Source organism: Propithecus coquereli, unplaced genomic scaffold, assembly GCF_000956105.1.
Source record: "Propithecus coquereli isolate 6110/MARCELLA unplaced genomic scaffold, Pcoq_1.0 Scaffold84, whole genome shotgun sequence".
NCBI lineage: Eukaryota > Metazoa > Chordata > Mammalia > Primates > Indriidae > Propithecus > Propithecus coquereli.
Genome location: NW_012154618.1, coordinates 2,774,160 through 2,797,557, shown reverse-complemented (window position 1 = coordinate 2,797,557; position 23,398 = coordinate 2,774,160). Strand labels below are relative to the sequence as shown.

Below are 23,398 nucleotides of genomic sequence, written 5' to 3'. Positions count from 1 at the left end.
TATACTTACATGCACATCAATATGCGTGTGTACACGTGACAATCCTAGGAATAACACACTTGGAAATAAGAAAAAAAATCTTCCTTGTTAATTCCCTAGACTTGCTTTGTATTAATCAATATATTCAACAAATATCATTTGTGCACCTACTTCGTGCCCACCCTGTGTACACCAGTGCAGTCTTCTCTGCTCCAGCACCTTGCTCATGGCTGGACCCAGAGTCATACCTCTGACTGGGTCCTTCTGAGGGGCCAGAGGGAGGCTGAGTAGAGTGATTTGTCTTTCTGTGTCCCGCAGACATCGCCTACCCAGAGGAAAGCCTGACTGAGCCCTTGGCCAAGCCTCTGGTGTTTGACTCCTGCGGGAGGACCGAGACAGCGGACAGTCCTATCAAGAGGATCTATGGAGGCTTCAAGAGCACAGCGGGCAAGCACCCGTGGCAGGTGTCGATCCAGACCGTCTCCAGGCCCCAGGGCCACTTCTGCGGGGGGTCACTGATACACCCCTGCTGGGTGCTCACTGCCGCCCACTGCACTGAGTAGGTGCCCGCTGGGGGCAGGGGCCAGGGTGACTTGAGAATACAGCGGTGCCCTCTCCTTCCCTGCTGAGCAGCATCTTGGTAGCTCTGGCAGGATTGAGGGGTTGACCTCGCTCCAAGGGCAAAAAAGTGGCCCCTTAAAACCAGACAGAAAACAGCTACCGTGTCTAGAATGCTTACCACGGGCATGCATGCGTCATATGACGTTTGCTCCTCAACTGTCTACTGGAAGACAAGCTAAGGGAGGGCTGGGGTTTTATCTGTTTTATTATTATAAATTGTGGCATCTCCAGTGCCTCGAGCAGGTCTCTTTGTACACGGTAAGTGTACAGTAAATACTTGTGGAGAGAAAGAGTATACTGTTACTCCCTCTTCATAAGTGAGGGCCCTGAGTCTTGGGAAGGTTTAGCAGCTTGCCCGAAGTCACGTGGAAAGCAGGCGGGCAAATGTAAATCCCGGTCTGTCTGCTTCCATAACCTCCTTAATCCTACTCCACTGTCTGCTGCCATCACCACTGAGCCTTCTGGGCAGGTGTCTTCAGTCGGGTCTCCTGTGTGCCGCAGAGAAGCAAGTACCTTCTGGGGAGCTAAAGAGTCACCACCTCCTCCAAGTTCCCTGTGCTCGTGGGCGGGGCTGGTCCCAGGAAGCCCAGATTTCAGAGGTGGCCCTGAAGGTCTTCCAGTCCACCTTGTCATGAATGATTTCCTCTGCGATTCTAGAGAGGTGCCCCCACGACAGACCGAGCAAGCAAACATGAGCACCTACCAAGGGATTTTGGAAGATTTGTCCAAGACGGCAATGGCTGTTCTTTCGCAAGGCCCAGGGAGAACGGGAGGTCTCCCAAAACGTGGGGTAAATGCTACGTTTGGAGCTTGCTTCCATTAATAAAGTAGCTCTCTCATATTATCTGGACCCCACAGCAGGTTCTGTGAGCGAGACAAAGATTACAGATGAGGATGCCAAGCCTACAGAAGGTTGGGGGCTTTGTCAAAGGTCACACAGCCCACCAGGAGCAGGGTGGGGGTTGGCTTCGGTCTCTCACATCCCAGGGCTATTTCCTGACCATCTTATTTTCTTATCTTGCAGAGAAAAAGCTAGATATCTAACAGTGGTGCTGGGAGACCAGGACCTGAAGAAGACAGAATTCCACGAGCAGAGCTTCAGGGTAGAGAAGATATTCAAACATGGCGACTACCATGAAACAGATGAGATTCCCCACAATGATATTGGCAAGTCTCCTCTCTCGTGGATCTCCTGTGGGTCTTGAACCTGAGGTCTGGTTCTGGAAGGTGTTCTTGATCATTTTGGTCCCTTGTAGGTCCTGTAAGGGAGAGAATGTATTCCTGGGCTTTTTAGTGCTTATGAGTGTGTGCTGATGTTGTCGATAAATGGGCACATTGTGCTGTGGAAAGAGCTTGGCTATGAATCCCACCCAGGCCCCTACTTTCTAGCCAGGAGCCAGTCACCTCCCTAAGCCTCAGTTTTCTCTTCTATAAAATGGGGACACGGGTGCACAACTCTCAGCTTCCTGCGGGTTCAGTGATAGGATGCGTGTGCAGACACACCTGGCACCTGGTGAGTGCTCAAGTGCAAAGGCAGAGATGCTCTTAAGCTACTGGCCGCTCAGTTCCATACTCCATTCCTCCCTTCCCGGGACCCCTCCCTCTCTCTCCTTTCCCAATAGCTCTTTTTTTTACTTATGGTCTGTTTTTATAACAAATGGATTAGAAATTATTTCAAACTCAATTATTATTTCTTGATATTACTCTCAGCCTGAAGCGTTACTCCTCCCCAGGTGGAAGTTCCCAAAATGCAATGACTGAAGAAGAGTTTTTCAGGCGGGGGTGGGGAGGGCGATTTGCTATGACCACCTTCCAAAGCAAGTTGAAGCTGATGCTTTTCTTACAAAGAAGCAACATCACACCCATTTCCTCTCTCTCTCCCCACCTAGCTTTGCTCAAGTTAAAGCAAGTGGATGGTCACTGTGCTCTGGAATCCAAATACGTGAAGACCGTTTGTCTGCCGGATGGTCCCTTTCCCTCTGGGACCGAGTGCCACATCTCGGGCTGGGGTGTTACAGAAACAGGTGAGTCCAGCCGTGCACTCTCCCATGACTTAGGCGAACTACATCAACCAGAGGAGAACTTGACATGCTACTCATCTGAACTTGACATGTTATATTCAAAATGCATTATCAAAGGAAAGCATCTGCCTCATCGTTCAAGCTCTAGTTAAATCTCTTCACCTGCCTGCCCTGATCTCCATATCTGTCCCTAGCACCTACCTCTAGATGCTTGAAATTTATCAAGCATTGACCCTGAACCCATGGAGACCTCACTCCTTGCCTAGGCAGATTGGAAAGAGAATATCCTGGAAAGAACATAAATTTTGAAGTCAGACAGACTTGCATTAGATTCTAGGCTTTGTCGCTTGAACAACTGAGTTTTAGTTTCTCAATAATCACCTCCTAGATTTGGAATCACGATCCCGGGAAATGACAGACTTCTACAGAGATGTTCATTAAGTGAGCACCTGGAGGGAGGGGGTCAGGTCTCATCTCTGTCTCTCCCACAGCTCGTCGGTCAGGGATTTCCACATAGTAGATGTTCTATAAAATATTGTTAAATCGAGCTATTGATTTGTCTTTAGGATGTGGTCTTATCCAAAACAGTAACCAAAGGGTTACTTTCCTCATAGTACTGGCAAGATGATATTTTCTACTAGAAAAAAATTCAGAAGGATATTTGAAGTCTTTCCCAAATACTCAACATATATTTCTCTTGCTTCCCAAATCTTGTCTTTAAGAATGGACAGCAAGAATCACTCTAAATAGGTCTACATTCATGAAGAAAGTAAAATGTAATATACAAATTCATCAGAGGCTTTTGGAAAAAGAGATTTCTGGCCAATTTCATTTCGGGTCAGCCAGAAAACTCTCTGTGGCCATCGTGGTCCATCCGAACCTTTCCAACTCTGCTCTGCTCAGTGTGGTCTGGCCAGTGTGCTGATGTCTCTGATGGGAATCTTAAGGGGCCTCAGGTTAGAATTATTTTGTTTTCCAAGAATAGGCCTCTAAGACTTTATGTTCAAAGTCAGTGATGTGTTTTGATTGATTTCATTATCTTTAGAGGGGGGGATGTCTGCTCTAGGAAGCAGATAATTGAGTGCACCAGGGCGCTGATCCGTCCATCCATTCACTCACTAAGAATCTACTCTGTGCCAGCCCTTTTGTGAGTCACAGGAAATTAAAACATGGTTACAATACCTTCTCTGTCCTCCCGAATCTCACGGTCTAGTTGGGGAGACAGAGAAGGGAATAAATGATTCTGGTCTGTCATGGTCAGTGTGGCATTGCAGGTCGGCCCAAGCACGGTGAAGGCTGAAGAGGAGGCGTTTCCACCCGTCTCCTGGAAAAACTCTTTTCCTGAGCTGAGAGCCGGCGGCCTGCTCCTTACTACTGATAGTTTCTGATGAAGTAAGTGCCACCTTGGTCCCCACAGTAATGACTCTTTTCTCTGCCCCGCAGGGGTAGAGTCCCGCCAACTCCTGGATGCCAAAGTCAAGCTGATCACCAACGGTCTGTGCAACTCCCGCCGACTCTACAACCACCTGATCGATGACAGTATGATTTGTGCGGGAAACCTTCAGAAACCCGGGCGAGACACCTGCCAGGTCAGAGACTCCAAATGGTGCTTGCAGAAGGAGAGGCTTACAGGACGTTACACTGGGCACAGAGGCCCCTTATGGCCCTGGGCCGGGAGCTAGTTTCAGAGTCCGCCTGCTATAAAGCTAAGGCACAGGCAGGGCGTATCGGTCCCTGGCACATCTGGATCCACATCAGTCCAGGATGACTCAGCAGCATGACCCTAGGGGTCACTTTGCCTACATTATCTAATGTAACTCTCTCCACATTCTGGTAGAGGGGACGTCATTATCACCATTGTACAGATGCTTGCAGAAGTTATGTTGGCCTAGAGCAACTGGATGGTGAATGGCAAGGCTGGAATTTGAACGAGGGCTGTGGTCTGCCACGTTGCTCCGCCATGTTCAAATATGAAGAAGGTGCTTCTGGCCTCTGTGTTGGGCAACATGTCTGAAAATCACGGTAAACAGGGAACTGTCCAAAAAGCCAGTGATTAGAAGGAAAAAGATACAAGGCCTAGAGATTTCACAATAATATTAACTAACCACTAGGACTTGTGTATATATTGGGGGGTGGGGAGAGAGTGACCTAGCCCTAGCAAACTGGGGGCTGGGGCCTGCCTGACATTCCCCTGGTCTAGGACTTTGGGAAGCCCAAGCTGCTGAGGCCTGTGGCAACTCAGAGACGCTGCTGGAGAAGGAGAAGGCGGCGGCTTCATCAACTGGTGCTAAAGTGACCTCAGGCCCCTGCCCCGAGTCGAAGTCCACTTCCCATCACCCCTGTCTCTGCGGGATCACACCACACAGGACGCATCCTTCCCAGACTCAGTTAGAATTTTCCGCCTATTGTCCTCATAAACCATCCGACTGTCCTAGAAAACCCAACATGTCCACATTCACATCCTGGCTCCCTGATGGAACCGCCCTGAGGAGGGACCCAACAATGATTTGCTGGCCTTGAGCCCACGCCGGGATGGGAAATCGAGGGCTGTCTCTCCAGGGTTTGTGGCTGGCCTGGGACCCCTGTCCCTTCCCAAGGGGCCACAGAAATTCACATGCTCAGAGGAGGGGCATCACCAGATACATGCAATTTTCTGGAAGATGAGTAATAAGAGAGATTGTGCAATTCCCTAGACAAGTCAAGGGTTTCACTTACAGGTTTGGGGAACAGTTGTGGGTTTGAAACCCGGTCCTGTCTCTTACTGTGTGGGCTTTATCAATCACCAAAGTAATTCTCTAACCTCAGATGCCTAATCTATAAAATGGAACATATCCATAAGATCGTAAGGTTATGGATAAGATTAAAAAAGAGAGTTCATTCCTTAAAAAACCTGCTAGTTGTAGTGCCTAAGTAGAAGTGTCTGAGAGCTACCCTCCTCACCATCATCTCCTCCCACTCAGCTGAGGGCTCGCCGGCACTATCTATTCTACGTACTTTACTAACGATCTGCATAAGAACCTCGGTGGAAGGGACATCTAATACTATCCCCAGTTTACAATGTGAGACACTGAGCCCCAAGGCCACATGTCTGGCAAGCAGTAGGGCCTGGTTTGGAGCCCAGAAGGTCCCCATAGACTGTGATGAACAACTAGGTCATGCTGCCTCTGGGTCTCCATCCCCCTCACCTGTGTGTGCCCTGCTGGCCCTGGAAGGGCTTCTTCCAGCAGGGGACCACTCCCTGCTTGGCTGCCCGAAGGAACAAGTCCAGGGCCTCTGAGAACCCACAGTAAATATCGGTATGACTGAGACTCGGGAAGTGCAGCCCTGTGGCTTCTCTGCCAAGCCCTCACAGACTCGGGGATGGAGGACAGCATTAGCTTCTCTCCCTCTAGAGTCTTGTTTCGTGTGACACATGGGAAGGGCCTTGCCACAGCTTTCCAGAGAAGCACCCCCTGGGGAGAGGTGGAGACATCTCCAAGTGTATTCTGGTTCACAAGGCTGAACTTGTGCCTCTGTTTCCCTTAGGGGGACTCCGGAGGCCCCCTGACCTGTGAGAAGGACGGCACCTACTACGTCTATGGCATCGTGAGCTGGGGTCTGGGATGTGGGAAGAAGCCAGGGGTGTACACTCAAGTGACCAAGTTCTTGGATTGGATCAAGGCCACCATCCAAAGGGAGAGTGGCTTCTAAGGTCCTGTCTTCTGAACCTTGGAGCCCATTCTCCTCCCAGCCAGATAAGGGGAAGCCTCCAGGGCAGCCACAGACACCCCTGGGAGCATCCAGGAGGCCACGCAGTGAAGAGTCCATGCACTAAGCAGAGATGACGCGGCCTGGGCCTTCCTGGACCAACATCTGCACCATCTGCCTTCCCGGGTAACCCAAGGAACGATGGAACCCACACAAATACATTATGTCTGCTGCCCTTGAAATAACTGTACCTTCTAGAAAATCAGTGTTCACAGAGACTGCCTCCACCTGGGACATTTGCAAACGCGGACTACAGATTGCCCAGCACCAGTGGGAGTCACCTGTGCACCTTTATTCCCCATCCCAGACACTCGAGGTACTGAACAGAACCAGCCAACCACGTCTCGGTATCCGAGAGAGAACCAAAAACACAACATTCTCCATTTGCTTTCAGAGTTGTTACTTTAATAAAGGCAAATCTGGGTGGGCTCGTGGGCCGTTTTCACAGCTCGCCCAAACCAAAGCCATCTACAGCATGTCTCTGGCGCGCAAACGTCCTCTCCGCTGGCTTCTCTCTCAAAAGAATCAGGGTGGACGCTGCTCACTCACAATGGCAGAGCCCTCTTCCTTTTGACGTGCAGAATCTCCATGGCATCCGGGTTCACCTCCCCCATCTGATGATCTCCAGCCTGCACTGCCTCCGGCCCCCCCTGCAGAAATCAAACAGCCCCCCTGAGTTCAAATGAAGCTCCATCCTGCTCCCACAGGACATGCTAAGACGCCCCGGGAGCATCACACACGCTCATGCCCCCACCTCCCGCTCCCCTCCTCCGCCCTCCCCAGGAGAAAGGATCCTCAAGGCAAGAATGAGAAAGAAACAAAGCCAGTCCCTCATTTAGACGAGGCATCTTTCTCCTGAACAAAGTACGGTTCAAAATGCAGACGGTGGTAGCCAGCGAGTCCCTGACCCTTTCCGAGAATGTAACGAGCAAGCAGTCAGCGCAGCCCAGGCTGCCCTGGCCCGGGATTGATGTCGCCCCGGTAGGTTTGCCTCTGCAGAACTAATAGCTGTGACTTCAGAGAAAACCCTGCAGGAAGTTTAACCCGCGTGTCATCTGCCCGGTCATCTCAGACCCACGAAATTAGGCGCCTTGCTTGAGCTGCATTTCACACTTCTTTAGAGCTAGCTGACCTTTGGCCAAAAATAAACTTTGAAAAGAAACAACAAGTTTGTCTTTCCCCACGGCCCTACAAGCCAGGGTGGGTTGGCAGCTTGCTACTCACGTAAGCCCCCCAGAGACCCAGGCCCCTTGCGTTGGCCAGTTCTGCCGCCCGCCGGGCCATTTCCACTTTGTAGGAGCCAGGAGGGGTCCAGCCAACACCTCTGGTCAGGTTCAAGTCTGATTTGTACTTGACCTTGGGGAAAGGAGGCAAGAGGATCAAGTTAGCAGGGTCCGGGGTGGCTTGACCACAGAGTGGACAGGACTAAAAAGGCAGCCACAAGATGGGGAATACCCTGTTGTCAGTAAAGCCCGAGTGAGGGGAGCAAATCCACCTTCAGCAGGAGCTCCTGGGCATGGAGGACCCCACGTGCTGTGGGCTGGGCCAGCACGTTGCTGTTCCTTGCACTTGTCCCATTCAAGGGATGGGAGCTGCAGTGGGGTGGGGAGGGGACACTTGTTCCTACTGAACTCACTTTGTGGCCTTAGGGAAGCCACTTCCCTTCTCTGGGCTTTAGTTTCTTCCCAGGGAAAGGGCACGGGCTGGGTTAGGTAACTACTGAGATCCCTTGGAAGCCGTGTAGCATAGCCAGCAAGAGCCTGGCTCTCACGTCAAATCAAACAGGGTTCATAGCTCAGGCATGCCTGTATTTGCTGTGTGATCTTGAGTAAGTCACTTAACCTCTCTGAGCCGCAGGTTCCTCATCTGTAAAATGGGGCAGTACTGGGGTTGTTGTATTAGGTGGCACAATGCTTAGAAAGCATTTGGCACAGAGCCCGGCCCACTATACAGATGCAAGAAACGATAGTTATTGTTAGTAGTCCTCTGGCACCAAAATGTTAGGGGTCTTGGATTCTGTCTCAGCCTGGCTCCCCCCAGAAGGGAACATGGTACATGGGACTATGGAAGAGACACCAGGGGAAGGTGGCTTACATCACTCTGCAGCTGGTGAGCCTTCTGCGCATGCTTCAGGCCCAGCTGCTCCGGGTCGCAGCTGGGCTGGGGCAGGGGCTGCCTATAATGCACGTCGCTGGCCAGCTGCTGGCTCCTCTTGGCCTGAAGGAAGCCGGGCTGGTCTGTGCGGCTGTGGAACTGGGACTGATTCTTGGCAAAGTCCTTTTTGTACTCATTGTCACTCTGGAGTCTGCTGACGTTGAAGAAATGCCTCATCCGTGGGTCGTCATGGATGCTGCGGTAGCCAATCTGCAGGCCCCGGTCCCGCAGGAAAGCCTCTTTGTACCGGAACTGCAAGTCAGAGCCGCAAAGGCGCATCACAGGTGTGTCACAGGTGTGTCACAGTGCCCACCTCCCCCGGGCCAGCCTCACTGAGGGGGCCAGACCACGGGATTCTCAGCAGGAGGCTCGAGAGTGGGTGAAGGGCACAAGCTTTGGGTTTAAGCAGACCTAGCTGTGTAGTCTTGGGCTAGTTACTGAGTCTCCCTCTGAGCCTCAGTTTCCCCATCTGATAAAGTGGGAAAATGATCTACCGCACTTCCCCCAGGGGGGCTGAGAGGATTCAACCGGACAGGGGCTGAGCTTCATGTCTGGTGCCAGCCCGTGCCCACTGCGTGGTGGCTATTGGAGTTGCTGCTGCTGTAATTAACACTCCCGCAGGAGGAGAAGCGTGCCCGTTCTCACACAGCCACGCTGCCTTCGGGTCTTTCCAGCTTTCAGAGACCTAGTCCAGGGCCCCTCAAACCATCTGCAGTGAAGGACCACTTTTGGGTTTTTTTGCTTTTTAAATGTACAATGCATTAAAGACCAATATGTGGTCCTACTGCGTGTGACGAGGCTGTAGTGGTACCACGTGCATTTGACAACACCCAAACTGGCCTTCACCCTGCTCAGTGAGATGAGCCCACTGGTCACATACTTGGATGCTGTGACATCTAATTGCTAAAAACATTTCAAAAAATGCCCGCTCGCTCTGATTTCTGTACTTATCACACTGTGAACCAGCAAGAAACCATTCCCAGGTGAGCCCGTATCTAGTGCTGTGGGACACTTGTCTCGTCAATGACGCCCTCTTTTTTGATAATGATAGTTGCCATGTTTTGAACACTGGTTATGTGCCATACACCATCTACCATTTTGTTTTCATTTCCACATCAGTCCTAGAAGACAAGATCCCTATTTCACAGACGTAGAAATTTGAGTTCAGAAAACTGAAGCAACTTGCCCAAGACAAACAGCCAAATTCCTAAGTGACTGAGCCAGGATTTGAACTCAAGTCAATCTAAGGCAAGAGCCCAATCTCTTTCTACTCTATCACACCACACTCCAGCTAAAAGGAGTCCCTCTCTTGCAAATCAACAAACCAATCAATCACATGTTCATTGATTTCTAGGTACTCATCAACTTTTAAGAGTGCCTCTCTTAAAAGAGAGGGAGCAAAAATACAGCCCTCCCTGATCTTAAATTTTTGGCTAAGATCCTAGAAAATAGGACCCATTTTTTGCTTTCATTTAAAATACAGTTCATGATCAGTTTTGGTGCAGGGAGAGAGAGAGAGAGAGAGAGAGAGAGAGAGAGAGAGAGAATCTTAACAGGTCCTGGTGGTTTGCCTTTCAGCAGAACTGGGAAAACCGGAGTAGAACCTATCAGTGATGAAGGGAGAGCGTGCGGCCTTACGTCACTGGCGATCTCCCTGGACGCCCGGGCAGTCTGGAACGGGATGGCATCCAGCCTGAAGTCGTAACTGCCAGCCCGGGTCTGCTCCCAAGAGTTCCTGTAGACTTTCTAGATTGGGAAAACAAAAACACGAGTAAGGGCCGGGCGCGGTGGCTCACGCCTGTAATCCTAGCTCTCTGGGAGGCCGAGGCGGGCAGATTGTTTGAGCTCAGGAGTTTGAAACCAGCCTGAGCAAGAGCAAGACCCCTTCTCTACTAAAAATAGGAAGAAATTAATTGGACAACTAAAAATATATAGAAAAAACTAGCCGGGCATGGTGGCGCATGCCTGTAGTCCCAGCTACTGGGGAGGCTGAGGCAGGAGGATCGCTTGAGCCCAGTAGTTTGAGGTTGCTGTGAGCCAGGCTGACGCCATGGCACTCTAGCCAGGGCAACACAGTGAGACTCTGTCTCAAAAAAAAAAAAAAAACACGAGTAAGCAGGGAGTCACACCACTGTCTTGCGTGCTGCTGGTGCTCAGCAGGAGTGGGTCCTAAGCCTGTGCACCCTTTGCTTTGTTGGTTCCCAGGATGGCAGAGCCCGTCCTGGGGACTCCCCAGCTCTGGGATTGGCGGGCTGGCCACCAAGGGCTTCAGCTCTGAGCCCCCAACCCAACTGCAAGGCCCTGCTCTTGTAGGGCTAGAGGTCAGTGGTTCTGGCTCACTGGCTACTCCCCTGCCCACTCCTTCCTGTCTCTGTATCCACTTTTGGTGCCTCTGATTGGCACCTTCTGGATACCAGAACTCAAACTTCCAGAATCCAGTTTCTTCCCACACGCTGCAAGTGCTGTTCCTTGGGTCTTGGCACCCATGTGTTTATTAGCTCCACTGACTTCCGGGGGTTGCCCCCAGCCTGGCTTTGATGTCGCGTCCCACACCAGCACTCTGAGGCATGCTGCATCTCACACACACCCCTGGTGCCTGCACGAAGCGAAGAGCCTTCACCTGAATTAAATTTATTGTCAGGAACCTGACCGAGTACCTGACCCATGTGTTTCATATCTTCCTCTTTCATTTTTTTCCCTTTTCAAGTTGTTCTCACACGCCCTCTGGGAGTCTGTAATCATATCCTCTTAGTCCTCAGGTAGACCCGCATCACCGATAGAGGCATCAAAATCTTCTGTGCCTTCATGTAGCTAATATTTTTTTCAAGATAAGGGAATGTCTCCATAAAAGGAGTCATCTGGAGCTCCCAGTGGAGGGCCGCGCTTTATTCCGCCACAGAGAAGGGCGACAGCGGGAGAGGCACATCACCAACAGACGACAAAGTGACAGCCCCAGACCGTGTCGGTCGCTCACGCGTTCCGCGAGCTACAGCAGGTCAGGGGGCCCTTAAGAACCTTGCTTTTGTCTCCTGGAAATGGAGGTCAAGGCTGACGCTCTGTTCTACAGGGGACTGGGGGCGCTGAGCAAAGGAGGAGTGGCAGATGAAAGGCAAAGTGCTCCACCCCATCCCACAACTGGGCCTGGAACCAGAGAGGACCACCGAGTGCGTGGGCCAAGCATGGCGGACCTCATCCTTCCCACGCACTGCGGGTCACCGTCACCTCCATCACTGCCTCCAGCCCCAGCACCCAACACCACAAACCAGGCGCCAACGCCTCTGGGTTCTGCCGGAAATACAGAACCATTAATCGCTGGGAGAATCACCTAATTGACACATCACAAACAAGAGCCAAGATGATTAGATTTACTGGGTCACTGTTGAGTTTAGCAGCTCGGACCGAAAGGCACGTAGGGGGCAGGAACGCTCAGATAATGACAGCGCAACAATCCCCCATAGCATTATGCTTCCTGGTGTGGCGACCCCACAAATATCAGAGTAGCAAACGGAGTCCGAACCCTTACTACTCTCTCCAAGGGGGATGCAGGTCCTTCCTCCACACCAGATCTGGGCTAGGGGTCGACGCCAAGCTTTACCCAACATCAAACTCCAGCGTCACCCCGCTTAGGTGTCCAACACCCCTCAGCTTCTGCGTCTCTGTAACTCGGGGTCAACTAGAAAGCGTGGCCCAAATCGGGGGTCTCCCGACGCGCCGGCTTCCTTCTTCTGGCAACTTCTCCCTGTATACTGTTTGCTGGATTGTGGTCTCTTCCTCCCCGAGTTTTTTTTATTCTGTTGAGGTTTTTGCCTTGCCACTGGGAGTCTTTAGATTCCGTAGGCTCTTTGATTTGGAACCCTGGGCGTTCCACTTCTTTATCACAGTGGGCACAGTTTTGTCCTCGTCCTCACACATTAGAGGCATTTGATTTTTAGTTATTTCGGCTGCCTTACACATCTCAATGGCTTTCTTTGCCCAGGAAGGTCACTTTCCCTCCACATCTTCCTCGCAGAGCACTTGATCCAATTGTGCGTGTTCTACACGCCCCCAAAAACGTGCTCTTTCAAAAGAGGTCCATGAGTTCTCCATATCCGCATACCCTGGCGGCTAATTTCAGCTCCAGGACTCTGCAGATGGCGTCCCTTGTGAGAGAGAAGATGCTTCTCTCACCAACCTGGGGTGGCTGTCCTCCTGAAGCTGGGCCCCAGGCGAACCGGCAGTTTTATTCCAGTTTCCACAGCTATGGGCCTCCAATAACTCCTCAAATGGAGGCCTGGCCTCCCCCTATCCTGGAAGCATTAATGAGATGGATGTTTTGTGCTAGCTCTGCCGAGGGGGAGGTCCTGCTTCCCCAGATGAAGGTCAGCCCACCGGAGCTGCTGTTCTAAAATTATCCCTTGCACATCCCTCAAAAGCATCAAATGGTCATAATAACTCATATTTACAAAGCACCGTCGCATTCACTGCATGGGATCCCACAGGGCTTTACAAATGCAACAAACTAATACACACGTTAACTAGAAGGCGCCTCTTGCCAACCCCTGTGAGGCAGCCACCTCTGGGGCGAACGGCAGCAGCTGTTGATCTGCACGGAGCCCCAGGACACAATGGCCAGGCCAGGGAGGGAAGAATGCCTGGACTCTGGGAGGCCCCACACTGCCCCAGCCCGACACACTCGGCCTGTGTTATTCTGATCTGACAGCGTCTTTTGATTCTGCCGCCTCTCTACCTGTTATCCGAGGATCAGAGCTTCACTGGCGGAGCGGCCGCCTATTCTATTACAACCAGGGGCCTCCAACCCCTGCTAACAACAAGCCTGGGTTTAGGAAACAGTGTCTTGGTTATGCACGCAAAGGGCACACGTCCAAGGAAAACTAAAGTGTTGAAGGCCACAGTCCCATGCACAAAGGAGCGAGCCGCATTTGGACAGGTCGGACTCCAATCACAGCATCTTTCCAAACTGTGGGGTGTGACGGCACGACTCTGTCTCTACAGTTATGCTCCTCTGAATGGCCAAGGAGAGGGGTCTGGGAAACCAAGAGAGCAGGTGTCTATACCTGCCAGGCCAGGGGACCACCCCACTGACTGTTACTCAGCACACAACTGAGGTCTTTGGAGCCACGCCCAGAATCAGAATTTTATAGCTGGAAGGAATTTCAGTTTAGCTCAGCCTCCTTCCCATTTTACAGGTGAAAAAACTGAGTCCCAGTGAGGAAAGCGACTGAAAGTCACACGTGCAGTTTGTCTCACTCTCACTCCAGTGTTCTTTCTGTTCCAAGTCCTCCTTCCTAGGACTTTCAAACAAACAAAATCCATGTTGGGCACAGATAATTTGACAAAAATAGACACACACCATAGGAACCACTGGTTCACTTACATCACTCAGATGCAGCGCGTTGAGGCGGGCTCGGGCGAAATCGGGGTGGTCGGGGATCACGGTGTATCTGTGCAGGGATTCAGCATCCCCCAACCTATACAGGCGCTGTGGATAAGACAGGCTCATGGTAAGTGTAGAGCTGCACTTGCTGAAACCACAGGGGGAAAAGCTGATTCCTTCTTGTCCCTCCCATCCAAGTGCCCACCGGATAGGGCAGAACCCAGCCCTGCCCATGGAGAATATCCCTCCAGACCCCACTGTTTGATGGAAGGTGCCTTTGTAGCCAGGGTCAGATGGGGGGCTGGTTTTAAACAGTCCCTGTTAAGAATATTCATCAAGATCTGCTCCAACTGGGCCACAAACCAATATTGTTGTTTGCCATACCTGTGTGTTTTACACAGTACAAGATGTGTAGATATTTCAGAGAATCTTTGCAACTGAGCATTGGACATGCTTTTTACTAATAACGAGATATAGCCTCAATGCCTTTGTTGTTTAGCATTAATAGTAATAATGGTGATAACAATAATACACATAGCTAATAAGTCCTTTTTATTATAAAATGACTTAATATGTGTTCAAGAAATTAAAATTGTCATAGTCTACCTCAGTCCCAGGAACACACAACTTTAAAACTCAAATTTTATCTTGACTGCTATTTTTAGAGCAGTAATTTAAGAATTGCAAACAATTTTAGGAAATGTTTGTGTCTCATCTATTTTTAGAGATGAAACTAGAATATTTCGATCCATTCCCAAATTTAATTCGGGCTTTGCAAACGTGAACCAGTCAGTACGGCATTCGGGCTTTCTGTGAGGATGGAACAGTTTCGTCACTGTGCGGGCAGAATTGAATCCCTTGACAATTTCAGGGAAAAAAATATTTAACTTCCTATCCCTTAAAATAGATACAGGCGAGAGGAAATGGGGCTAAATTACACAAAGAGGAAAAGCAGACAGAAGCTTTGAGTATAGCTGGGTTTTTTTCTGACTGGGTTATATTAAGCTTTTAATCCCATTTTTGTCTATCAGCAAGTAAGATGCATCTGATCTAGCGTTTGGTAAAGGTTCATCAATAATACCTGGCATTATTATCATTGTGATTATGAATCAAGCCATAATCAGGAACATTTATTGAGGACCTACTATGTTCCAGGTACTTGCTAAAGGATTTATGTGCTTTTATCTGTTTAATCCTCATTTAATTCCTTTAATCTTATGAAATGATTGCTGTCATTATCTGCCCCCTGCCACATCCTTCAAATAAAGGAACCAAGGTTATAAGGGATTAAGTAAAGGGCCCAAGATCACCCAGGCAGTAGACAGAAGGTTTGCACCCACATCTGTCCAGGGCCCATGTCCTTAGGCACTGACCACTGAGCAGCAGTGCACACCTTAGATGAATGACGAGCAAGGACCCACCTCATTGCAGTGCAGGTAGCTGTTCTTGGCATGAACCAGGTCTGGGGAGTCAACCACCGTGGTGAACTTGATACTGTCTGGTTTTTCACGGTATTTGGTCTGTAAGAGAAAGACAAAGATTCCCACAAAACACAGTCAAACATCATACGCTTTTCTGGATGCAGCTTCACCCTGCCTCCTCCGTACCAAACGTGCCACTGACATTGTTGGAAAACAGGTCTTCCTTCTCGCTGGGCTCCTAACAATCGAGAGCATGGAAAAGATTCAAGCTGCCTCTGTGACAAGGAATATTTTATAGGTATTTACTCTCTTGAAGAAAGAGGCTACAAAACACCATGGCCTCTTACAATAAGGGAATTCAGTAAAAGATGGGATTTAGCATCCGTGTGGCTCTGCTCCAACCCTGTCCAAATATGTGCAGTTATTAAGACACTGAAGAAGGCAGTGTCCCCCTCAAGGAGAGGCCAGGGCAGGGATCCCCAGGCCGTCAGTACCGTGGAGAGTTCAGTTAATGTAACTATCTCTGTGATACCTGAAATCAGATAATCCCTGGACACTGGACACTGTGAGTAAATTCATTAGGTGGGTGGCCAATTCCTCCCCCTCTCGAGGAAAATAATGGGCCAGTTTAGATCATAATTGTACATAATGTATTTGTTGAGAACTTTACGAATACAGCATGCATTTAGTTCCCCAGCAGTGAATTCATTTGGAAGGAAATTTCATTCTGTCTTGAGATATGGTTGCAACCGGCCCCAGAAAACACTGGGAGTCCAGTGGCCATGGGGCCCTCTTGGCATCTCCACCACTTAAACAGGTTCCCCCTCTAAAAGGAGATGCTAGGTTGTCCTTGTCAGTCCTGGTGGGGACAGGTTGACGGTACCTCGCTGATGAGTGCTCCAGCCTTCTTCGCACTCTCTATCTGTGGGGATCTCAGCGCCAGCCACCCTATGCCCTTCATGCCGATCAGGTCTGACTTGTAGCGCAACTGCAGGAAGAACATCATGGGCTTTCATCAGAGAGTGCCTAAGACTGCGAGGGCATTTCAGGAAGATCCCTGATTTGTCACAGCGTTTGCAATAAGGCTCCATCACATTTCACCATCTCCATCGGAAGCTCATTCTGCATGTCTTCAAGTCAGACGGTTTGAATTAGTGTGTTCCGCCAGGAATTAGATAACGGATCACGCACAAGATACAAGAAGGCTCCACCAGTGAATCAGCAGGATTCGGAGCAGAAAGTAAGGACCTGTGCCAACGATCACTTAAAGAGAGAGCTCAGATACATGCTCACATCCAAGCATCAGCTGGGATTGTTTTGTTTCATTCTGCCAGTGAGACGATTGACCGCCTGCCTAAATAGAAACATTCTGCCCATTATTCAGCTGATAAAAGGCTTTGAGCTCTGGGTCCAACCTGCCGTGGCTCTGAGCAAACCACTTTACCAAAAATGTGACTCAGTTTCTCTCTGTGTTACCTGAAGGTGGTAACAACCCCTCTGTTCTCATGAAAACACCTGAGGGCTCAGGGAGGGACAAGAGCCACCCTTTAAGTTAGATTTTTGCTCTCGTGGTTGTGGAAGCAGAGGCGGTTAGAGTCAGTGACAGCAGGACTTAGCTAACAGTGAGTAAGCCATTTTCATCTATTCGTGCCTCAGTTTACCTCTTCCTCCCCATAATCGTTGTGATGATTTGCTTATGTTACAAAAATGGGCTAAGCCTTGTTGTCTTTCCTCATTTTAAGGGCTCAGAAGATTAGGCTATAGCCTCGTTTCTGGGAGACAACAATAAATAACACTTTAAGACACGATCGGGAGCCTCCTCGAACGTTCAATGTGATTACCATTCCCTGATCTGCCCACTGTTACCTGCAATGAGACAGTCTCCTGAATGCTTTGCTTCTCCTCTTTATGGAAATTAGGCATTTTTAAAGGTGGAAAAAAGCCTCTCTAAGGAAATCTAAGATTTGGATCTAAATGAAGTTGACGGCATTTCTCTAATTTAGATATAAGCTGTGCCGTAACGCAAAATATCACTCCAGAAATCAGCCTCTCGGCCTTTTTAGTTTCCTTTCATTTCAGGATTCACAGCATTCCTCACAGCTGGCCTCAAAGAGGGTCCGTTTCTGATCTACTGTCTGCTTGTTAATGCCCCTGTGCAAATTCGACTCTGCTTTCCAACTGGTGAAGGGAGACATCACTCAGGTTTGGGAGCAGGTTTCAAAACCCCATGTCAGTAAGATTGCTTTTTACACCGCGATCTTTCAGTCTACACTGGCAAAGCTTTTGCCTTGCACTCTGATAAAGAACAGAGAAAATTGGATAAATTTCTAAGTTGGAGAGAATAATCCTACAGGGCCTCTTCACAGCCAGGCCTTGCTCCTTTCATAAGCGAGATGAAGTGGGGAGCGTGCTTTCAACTTGCCTTTTGTTGAGCTGAACAGTACGATCCAGGTAAGTCAGAAAGCAAGATGCAGGTTCCCCAAAGATCTGACTGTGCCTCAGACTCTCTTATAAATGGATCATCTATTGATATCTCAGCTCCCAGCCCAGCTTTGACTATTCACGCAGACCCTAAAAACAACACACCTGCCCCAGACTTCACGATAAAAGAAGAGGAGAGGGGAGAGAAGTCGAGAAGAATCTGCTACCAAAAGTGGTTTCGAAGAAGAATTCTAAGGTAATGAGAGACCATCCCCAGCTGCCCGACTGAATCTGGCTTCCCCAAATGGCAGCCTTGTTCTTTCCCTTCACATGTCCTAAGGTCTGGAAGCCACCGTTTGATTCCCACGTGAAGTTTCCTGGCACCCCCATCTTGGAGCACTGTGTTGCAAATGCAAGAGCTGCAGCCTTCACTGCCTGAGTTCTAACACAGTGGGAAGATGCAAACAATTGCACCCAGGAGGTACCTGGGGGAAAGAACATCTTTCTCATGTTAATAAGAAACACTATAATCACTACGTTGTGCAGGGTGGGGTTTGCTTTGGACCCACCATTTCATTCAGTCCTCACACCATCCTGCAAAGGAGAGGTTATTCTCATCCCCAGAACAATTTCAAATGATTGCTGAGACTCTCAAAAGAGCCATCAGCTGCTATACTGTGGGTGAAGCCACACCGGGAGTGGTTAAGATGCAGGAGCCAGAGTACCAGAGTTAATAATCCAGCCACCTGAAGAAGCCAAAGAGACTGACCCAGGAGTCAGGAGACAAGAGCTGGAAGGCCCACATTGCCTCTTAATAAACTGCATGGTCTTGGGCATGACATTTCCCCACCAGCTTGTGGCCTTGGGCAAGCTACTTAGATTATTGCTATCTTATTGCCGCATCTGTAAAAATAGGAGTAATACTAGTACCTACCTAGATATTAAATGGGACAGTTCGCACAAAATATTTACACTAATGCCTGGCCTGGGGTTAGCATCCCATAAATTTTAGCTACTGTTATTGTTGTTGCTGTTAATTCTGATGAGGAAACTGAAGCCCAGAGAGCCTAAGGAGTCTGCCTCATGTCACATGGCTGTAAACTGTCCCTAGGACAGTGACAGTTCCTGCATGTGCCTTTGAGGACTCCCTGTAGCCCCAGTGTGAGACTGTGGAGGAGAATGGACTATCAGACTTGGAAAGCACCTAGAGGTGATGGAACTAGCACCTGGCCCTGGCTGAGGACGCGGGCAGTCACAGCCTCGAGGAGCTCAGCCCCCAGGTGAGCAACTCTTGGCAGGAGAAGCAGCTGAAGGCCGGGGCTGCTCAGTTGAAGTCCTGCGAGCATCCGCTTTCTTTTCTATGTAATATATCCATGTGAAAATTGGGCTATTAATAGTGGCTGCAATAAAGCTGAGGTCTCAGAATCAACTGAACATTTTGGGGTCTACTGTTCATGGTCTCTTGGAATCCAGGCTCCCAAATTAACCAGTTCATTTTTCAGAAACAATGCATACAGCATAATATGGTAATTTAAAACTTAAGCAATAACTTCTTAGCATTCAAAAATTTAAGACATATCCTGCTTTCAAAATGTCAGTAGAAGATCTCCAACTACTGTTTCTCGAAAAGGACTCTCCTTTTTAGGTTATGTTCTCTCTTCTTTTTTTTAGTGTTAAAATCTCCTTTCTTTTTCAGAAATAACCGTGACATAAATGGTAGCTTGAGGTGGTGGCTAGTTTCCTTTTCGTCACTTAGTAAAATAAAATCTGACATTGTGTTGATCCCATCATTTAAAAAAAACATTTTCCCATGAATTTCAAAAGTCTGAGATCAGGGATCAAATTGAACCTCTTTGCTTTTCCGACTGAGAGATGGAGGCCCAGAAAGTGAAGTGATCACTCAAGGACGCACAGGCAGTAAGGGACAAAGCTGAGCTTCCTACACACATGTCCTCACTCCCACCTCTCCCTCCCTTACCCCTCCCAGGTGGCCTCTGTATCTTCCTCAGGGCCCTGTCCTATCCCAGCAGGTTTCTCTTCTTCCAAGAAACAGACCATTGACAAGAGGGTCCCTGGTTAGGCACCAGAGCGTCAAGCTGTGAGCTCTTCCTTGGGGGGGGGTGGTCTCAAAATCACCCTCCAGCAAGTGGAAGGACTTTGCAGGTGGAACTTGGGCTGGCACTGCTGCAACTAAACCCCTGATGGGGGCCCAGGTGAACTTACGCTACTCCACCCTCTACTTGATGTGATGTTGTAGTTCTAACAAATGGTGGTTAATAATTAAATGATAATGAAGTTATTAAATAATAAAGTCATTGTTATGGTAAGTAACAATCAATTATGGGTTTATAATACTTCACTTATCGCCATATATAATTAAACTAAAAGTAGCCATTGCCCTGAGGGCAACCAGAATTGGGAGGGTTGGTGCAGGGAACATATTCCAACAGCTAAACTTATTCTAGAGTTTCTATGGACGAGCCATCGTGCTAAGTGCTTCATACAGAGCAGTTCTCAAGTGAGAACTGGATTCCCAGCGGGGGGTAATTTTGTCCCCCAGGGACATTTGGTAGTACCTGGAGGCATTTTTGGTTGTCACACTGGGGGGTGCTCTGGGCACCTAGAGGATAGAGACAGGGATGTGGCTACATATCCTGCAACGTACAGGACAGGCTCCTACAAAAAAGAATTATCCTGCCTAAAACGTCAAGGGTGCAGAAGTGGAGAAACTCTGACACAGATACCAGGTTATGTTCTAAAATGAGAGCACCTTCCTCCTGGGGTTGCTGTGGGGCCCAGAGAGACCAGGTGAGGCACGGTGCCTGCTCCACCATGCGTCCTGCCTCACGGTGTGCCGTAATCCCATTGTCATCATCATGTCCCATGTCCCACGTCATTGTTACCATGTCTGAGGCTTGGGATGGGCGTGGACTAGTCCAAGTTCACCCAGCCAGTGGCAAAGCTGGGATTGGAATTCCAGGAGTCTGGCTCCGGAACCTCCCCCATGATGTGGGAGGGGCTGGGGCTCCTACCTGGTGTCCTTGCTGGGGGCAGGACCTCCCCTTTGTGGGCCTCAGGGTCTGTACCTGCACTACGAGGGGCACACCCACCCAGCAGGATGGGTAAGAGTGTGGGTTCTGGAGCCAGCCCACTGCACCTCCATGTGACCTCATCCCCAAAATAGGAGTAACAGCTGTCCCCCACCTCAGAGCGCTGTAGCGAGGACACAAGCAAAAGTGTCAGCCCTGGTTACATTACTCTTGTCGTATCATCACCTTCATCCTTACTGTGCACAGCCCAGACCCTGTTCTCTCTCTGACCACGTCCCCCGTGACACCCCCCAACACAGTCACTCACTTGCTTCAGTCTGGCCTCAAACATGCCACGGCTGCTCCTGCTAAGGCCTTTGAACTTGCTATTCTACTTGCCTGGACTGCTCTATCCCCTTCCCTCTTCTCCTTTAGGCTTTTGCTCAAATGTCACCTTTTCAGTGAGAACTCCCCAAACGCCCCATGTTAAACGGCACATGTGCATGTACACACACGTGCACACACACACACACACACGCCCTCCTACCTCACTTCCCTGCTCTATTTGTCACCATATCATGTATCCCCATCTGTCATACTATATATTTTACTTATTTATCATGGTTTATCTCCCTCCAGTCTAATGGAAGTTTCATGAGTACAGTTGTTTTTGGCTCTTTTGTTGACTGCTGTATTCCCAGGGCCGAGAATGGTGCCTGGCACATAGTAGGTGCTCAGTAAATTTTGTTGAATGATTGGATGAATGATTCCAGTCTAGATGACATAAACTGCGCAAGTCATCGTTTGGGGGGTGGGTGGGGAGGGGAGGGTCCAAAAGGCTAAGGATAAAGCAGAGATTTACACCCAGGCTTGATGGGAGGAGGAAGGCTGGGGCTGATTTGCCTTCCATGAAGACCCCTACCTCACTCTGCAGGGCATGGGCTTTCTTGGCCCAGGCCATCTTCAGGTCCTCGGGCAGTGCCGTGAACTCGTGGCACTGTGTCCTATAGTCGTAGTCACTGGCCAGGGCCTGGGCCTTCCTGGCGTGGACCAGATGCACCATGTCCATGGGTAGGTGGCACTGGGCTTGGCTGCTGGCCGCCTCCCTCTTGTACTGATGCTCGCTTTGCAGCTGGCCCATCCACCGGCAGTGCTGGAGCCAGGGGTCGTCACTGACACTCTGGACCCCGATGAGCTTCCCTCGCTCCTTCACAAAGTCATGTCTATAGAGAAACTGGAAGGGAAGACCCACCAGTCAAATTACATCTGTGCATTTTCATTGCAGACCCTAGAAAAATCACCTGTTCTTACGCTAGGAGGTGATGATTATAAGAAAAACCACAGAGGGGTTGGCCCGAGAGCGTGCCTTCCTCCCTGGGGGACGAACAATTAAAACATCGCTCCATTTTTCCTATCTAATTAAAATCAGATCCTCAGAACCAAAGCAAAGGCCCTACTCCCCTTATGTGTCCTATGGCCAAAAGGAATTTATCAAAAAGAGTCAAAGAGAAACTTGTGCTTTATCTATTAGCACTTGGCAAAACATTAAACCCAGAAGACAGGATCCGTTTATTTGAAGTCCACATTTTCTGTGATTTGTTTGTGGGAAAGAAAAAGTCACCTTCATGTCCCAAAGCTACGGACGTTATCAACAGAGTGGCTGAAACACAGCTGGCAAATCCTGACACCAATGCGTGAAACTACAGAGAGCCAAGAGGGAGATGCGTTCCAGCTGCGTCGCGATTTCCAGCGAGAGTTCTCCTGATTCTGGGTGCCATTAGAAAACAGGCAGTTCATGCATCACGGGAGAACTGTTGCCTAGATGTTGCAATTAGAAATAAATCGCAATCTTCCTGCTGGAGACCTTTGCCTGAATTTAGCTTCTGATTAACGGAGCCTTTCTTTCCCAACCTCCGCCAAAGAATCTCATTCATAACTGATATATTCTGCAGGTGACATCCTGTCTCACATGGTTACAGATTTGCTTTAATTCAGGAAAACCAGCCACAGACATTGTTTTACATGAAGTTAACAGAAATTAGGCAAGATGGAAGGTCAAAGCATTTGACTCACATCACTGGCTATATCTCCAGAGGCCCGGGCAGCCTGGAAGGGGAGAGCCTCTGTTGTCAGCTTGTAGCCTTGAGCACGAAGATTATGCCAAGATTCCTTGTATTTTGCCTAAAGTGGGAACACATGTAAATTTTCTTTAAAAAAAAATCATATGGATCAATGAACAAAGGCTACCCCTTTCATTTGTAGCAAAGTGTTCCAGGCTTGATTTCTATTTGGTGGAGAAAGTGTCATTCACACACCCCCTGTAGTGGCCTCTGAATACACATATGTACTCACAGTTGTGAGAAGGTATATTTAACATGGACATCTAAAAAATACACATTTGTAAAAGTTTCTCTGAAGGCCAGAAAGGTCACTGTTAGATGACTTCACAGATACAGAGAGACATGGTTTTGGAGCATGCTTGAACTTAAGCAAAAACAAAAGGCTTACGTCACTCAGATTGGCTGCGTTCATTTTTGCTCGGATGAACTCGGGCAGGCCTAGGGTCATTGTGTATTGGTGTCTTGCATCCTCTCCAGCTGCTTTATAGAGGCGCTGGGCAAAAAAAAAAAA

General features: G+C 49.2%; 2 protein-coding genes across 4 annotated transcripts in view; one reads left to right on the top strand and one right to left on the bottom strand.

The window, feature by feature from the left end:
• HABP2 (hyaluronan binding protein 2) overlaps positions 1–6,901 on the top strand; it is a 32,865-nt gene extending 25,964 nt beyond the window's left edge. The window contains exons 8-12 of one of the 2 annotated variants that reach the window (XM_012663926.1): positions 298–538; positions 1,625–1,767; positions 2,490–2,624; positions 4,065–4,210; positions 6,147–6,901. In XM_012663926.1, the coding sequence (XP_012519380.1) occupies positions 298–538; positions 1,625–1,767; positions 2,490–2,624; positions 4,065–4,210; positions 6,147–6,311 (830 nt within the window). In that variant the 3' untranslated portion in view covers positions 6,312–6,901. The remainder of the gene's footprint in view (positions 1–297; positions 539–1,624; positions 1,768–2,489; positions 2,625–4,064; positions 4,211–6,146) is intronic. The other variant, XM_012663927.1, reaches the window with a different exon arrangement.
• NRAP (nebulin-related anchoring protein) overlaps positions 6,748–23,398 on the bottom strand; it is a 66,016-nt gene continuing 49,365 nt past the window's right edge. For both annotated transcript variants that reach the window (XM_012663924.1, XM_012663925.1), the window contains 10 exons: positions 23,276–23,380; positions 22,841–22,948; positions 21,690–22,001; positions 16,201–16,305; positions 15,318–15,416; positions 13,897–14,001; positions 10,161–10,268; positions 8,463–8,774; positions 7,593–7,724; positions 6,748–7,018 (listed from right to left, as the gene is read on the bottom strand). In XM_012663924.1, coding sequence (XP_012519378.1) covers positions 6,914–7,018; positions 7,593–7,724; positions 8,463–8,774; positions 10,161–10,268; positions 13,897–14,001; positions 15,318–15,416; positions 16,201–16,305; positions 21,690–22,001; positions 22,841–22,948; positions 23,276–23,380 — 1,491 coding nt within the window. In that variant the 3' untranslated portion in view covers positions 6,748–6,913. The remainder of the gene's footprint in view (positions 7,019–7,592; positions 7,725–8,462; positions 8,775–10,160; positions 10,269–13,896; positions 14,002–15,317; positions 15,417–16,200; positions 16,306–21,689; positions 22,002–22,840; positions 22,949–23,275; positions 23,381–23,398) is intronic.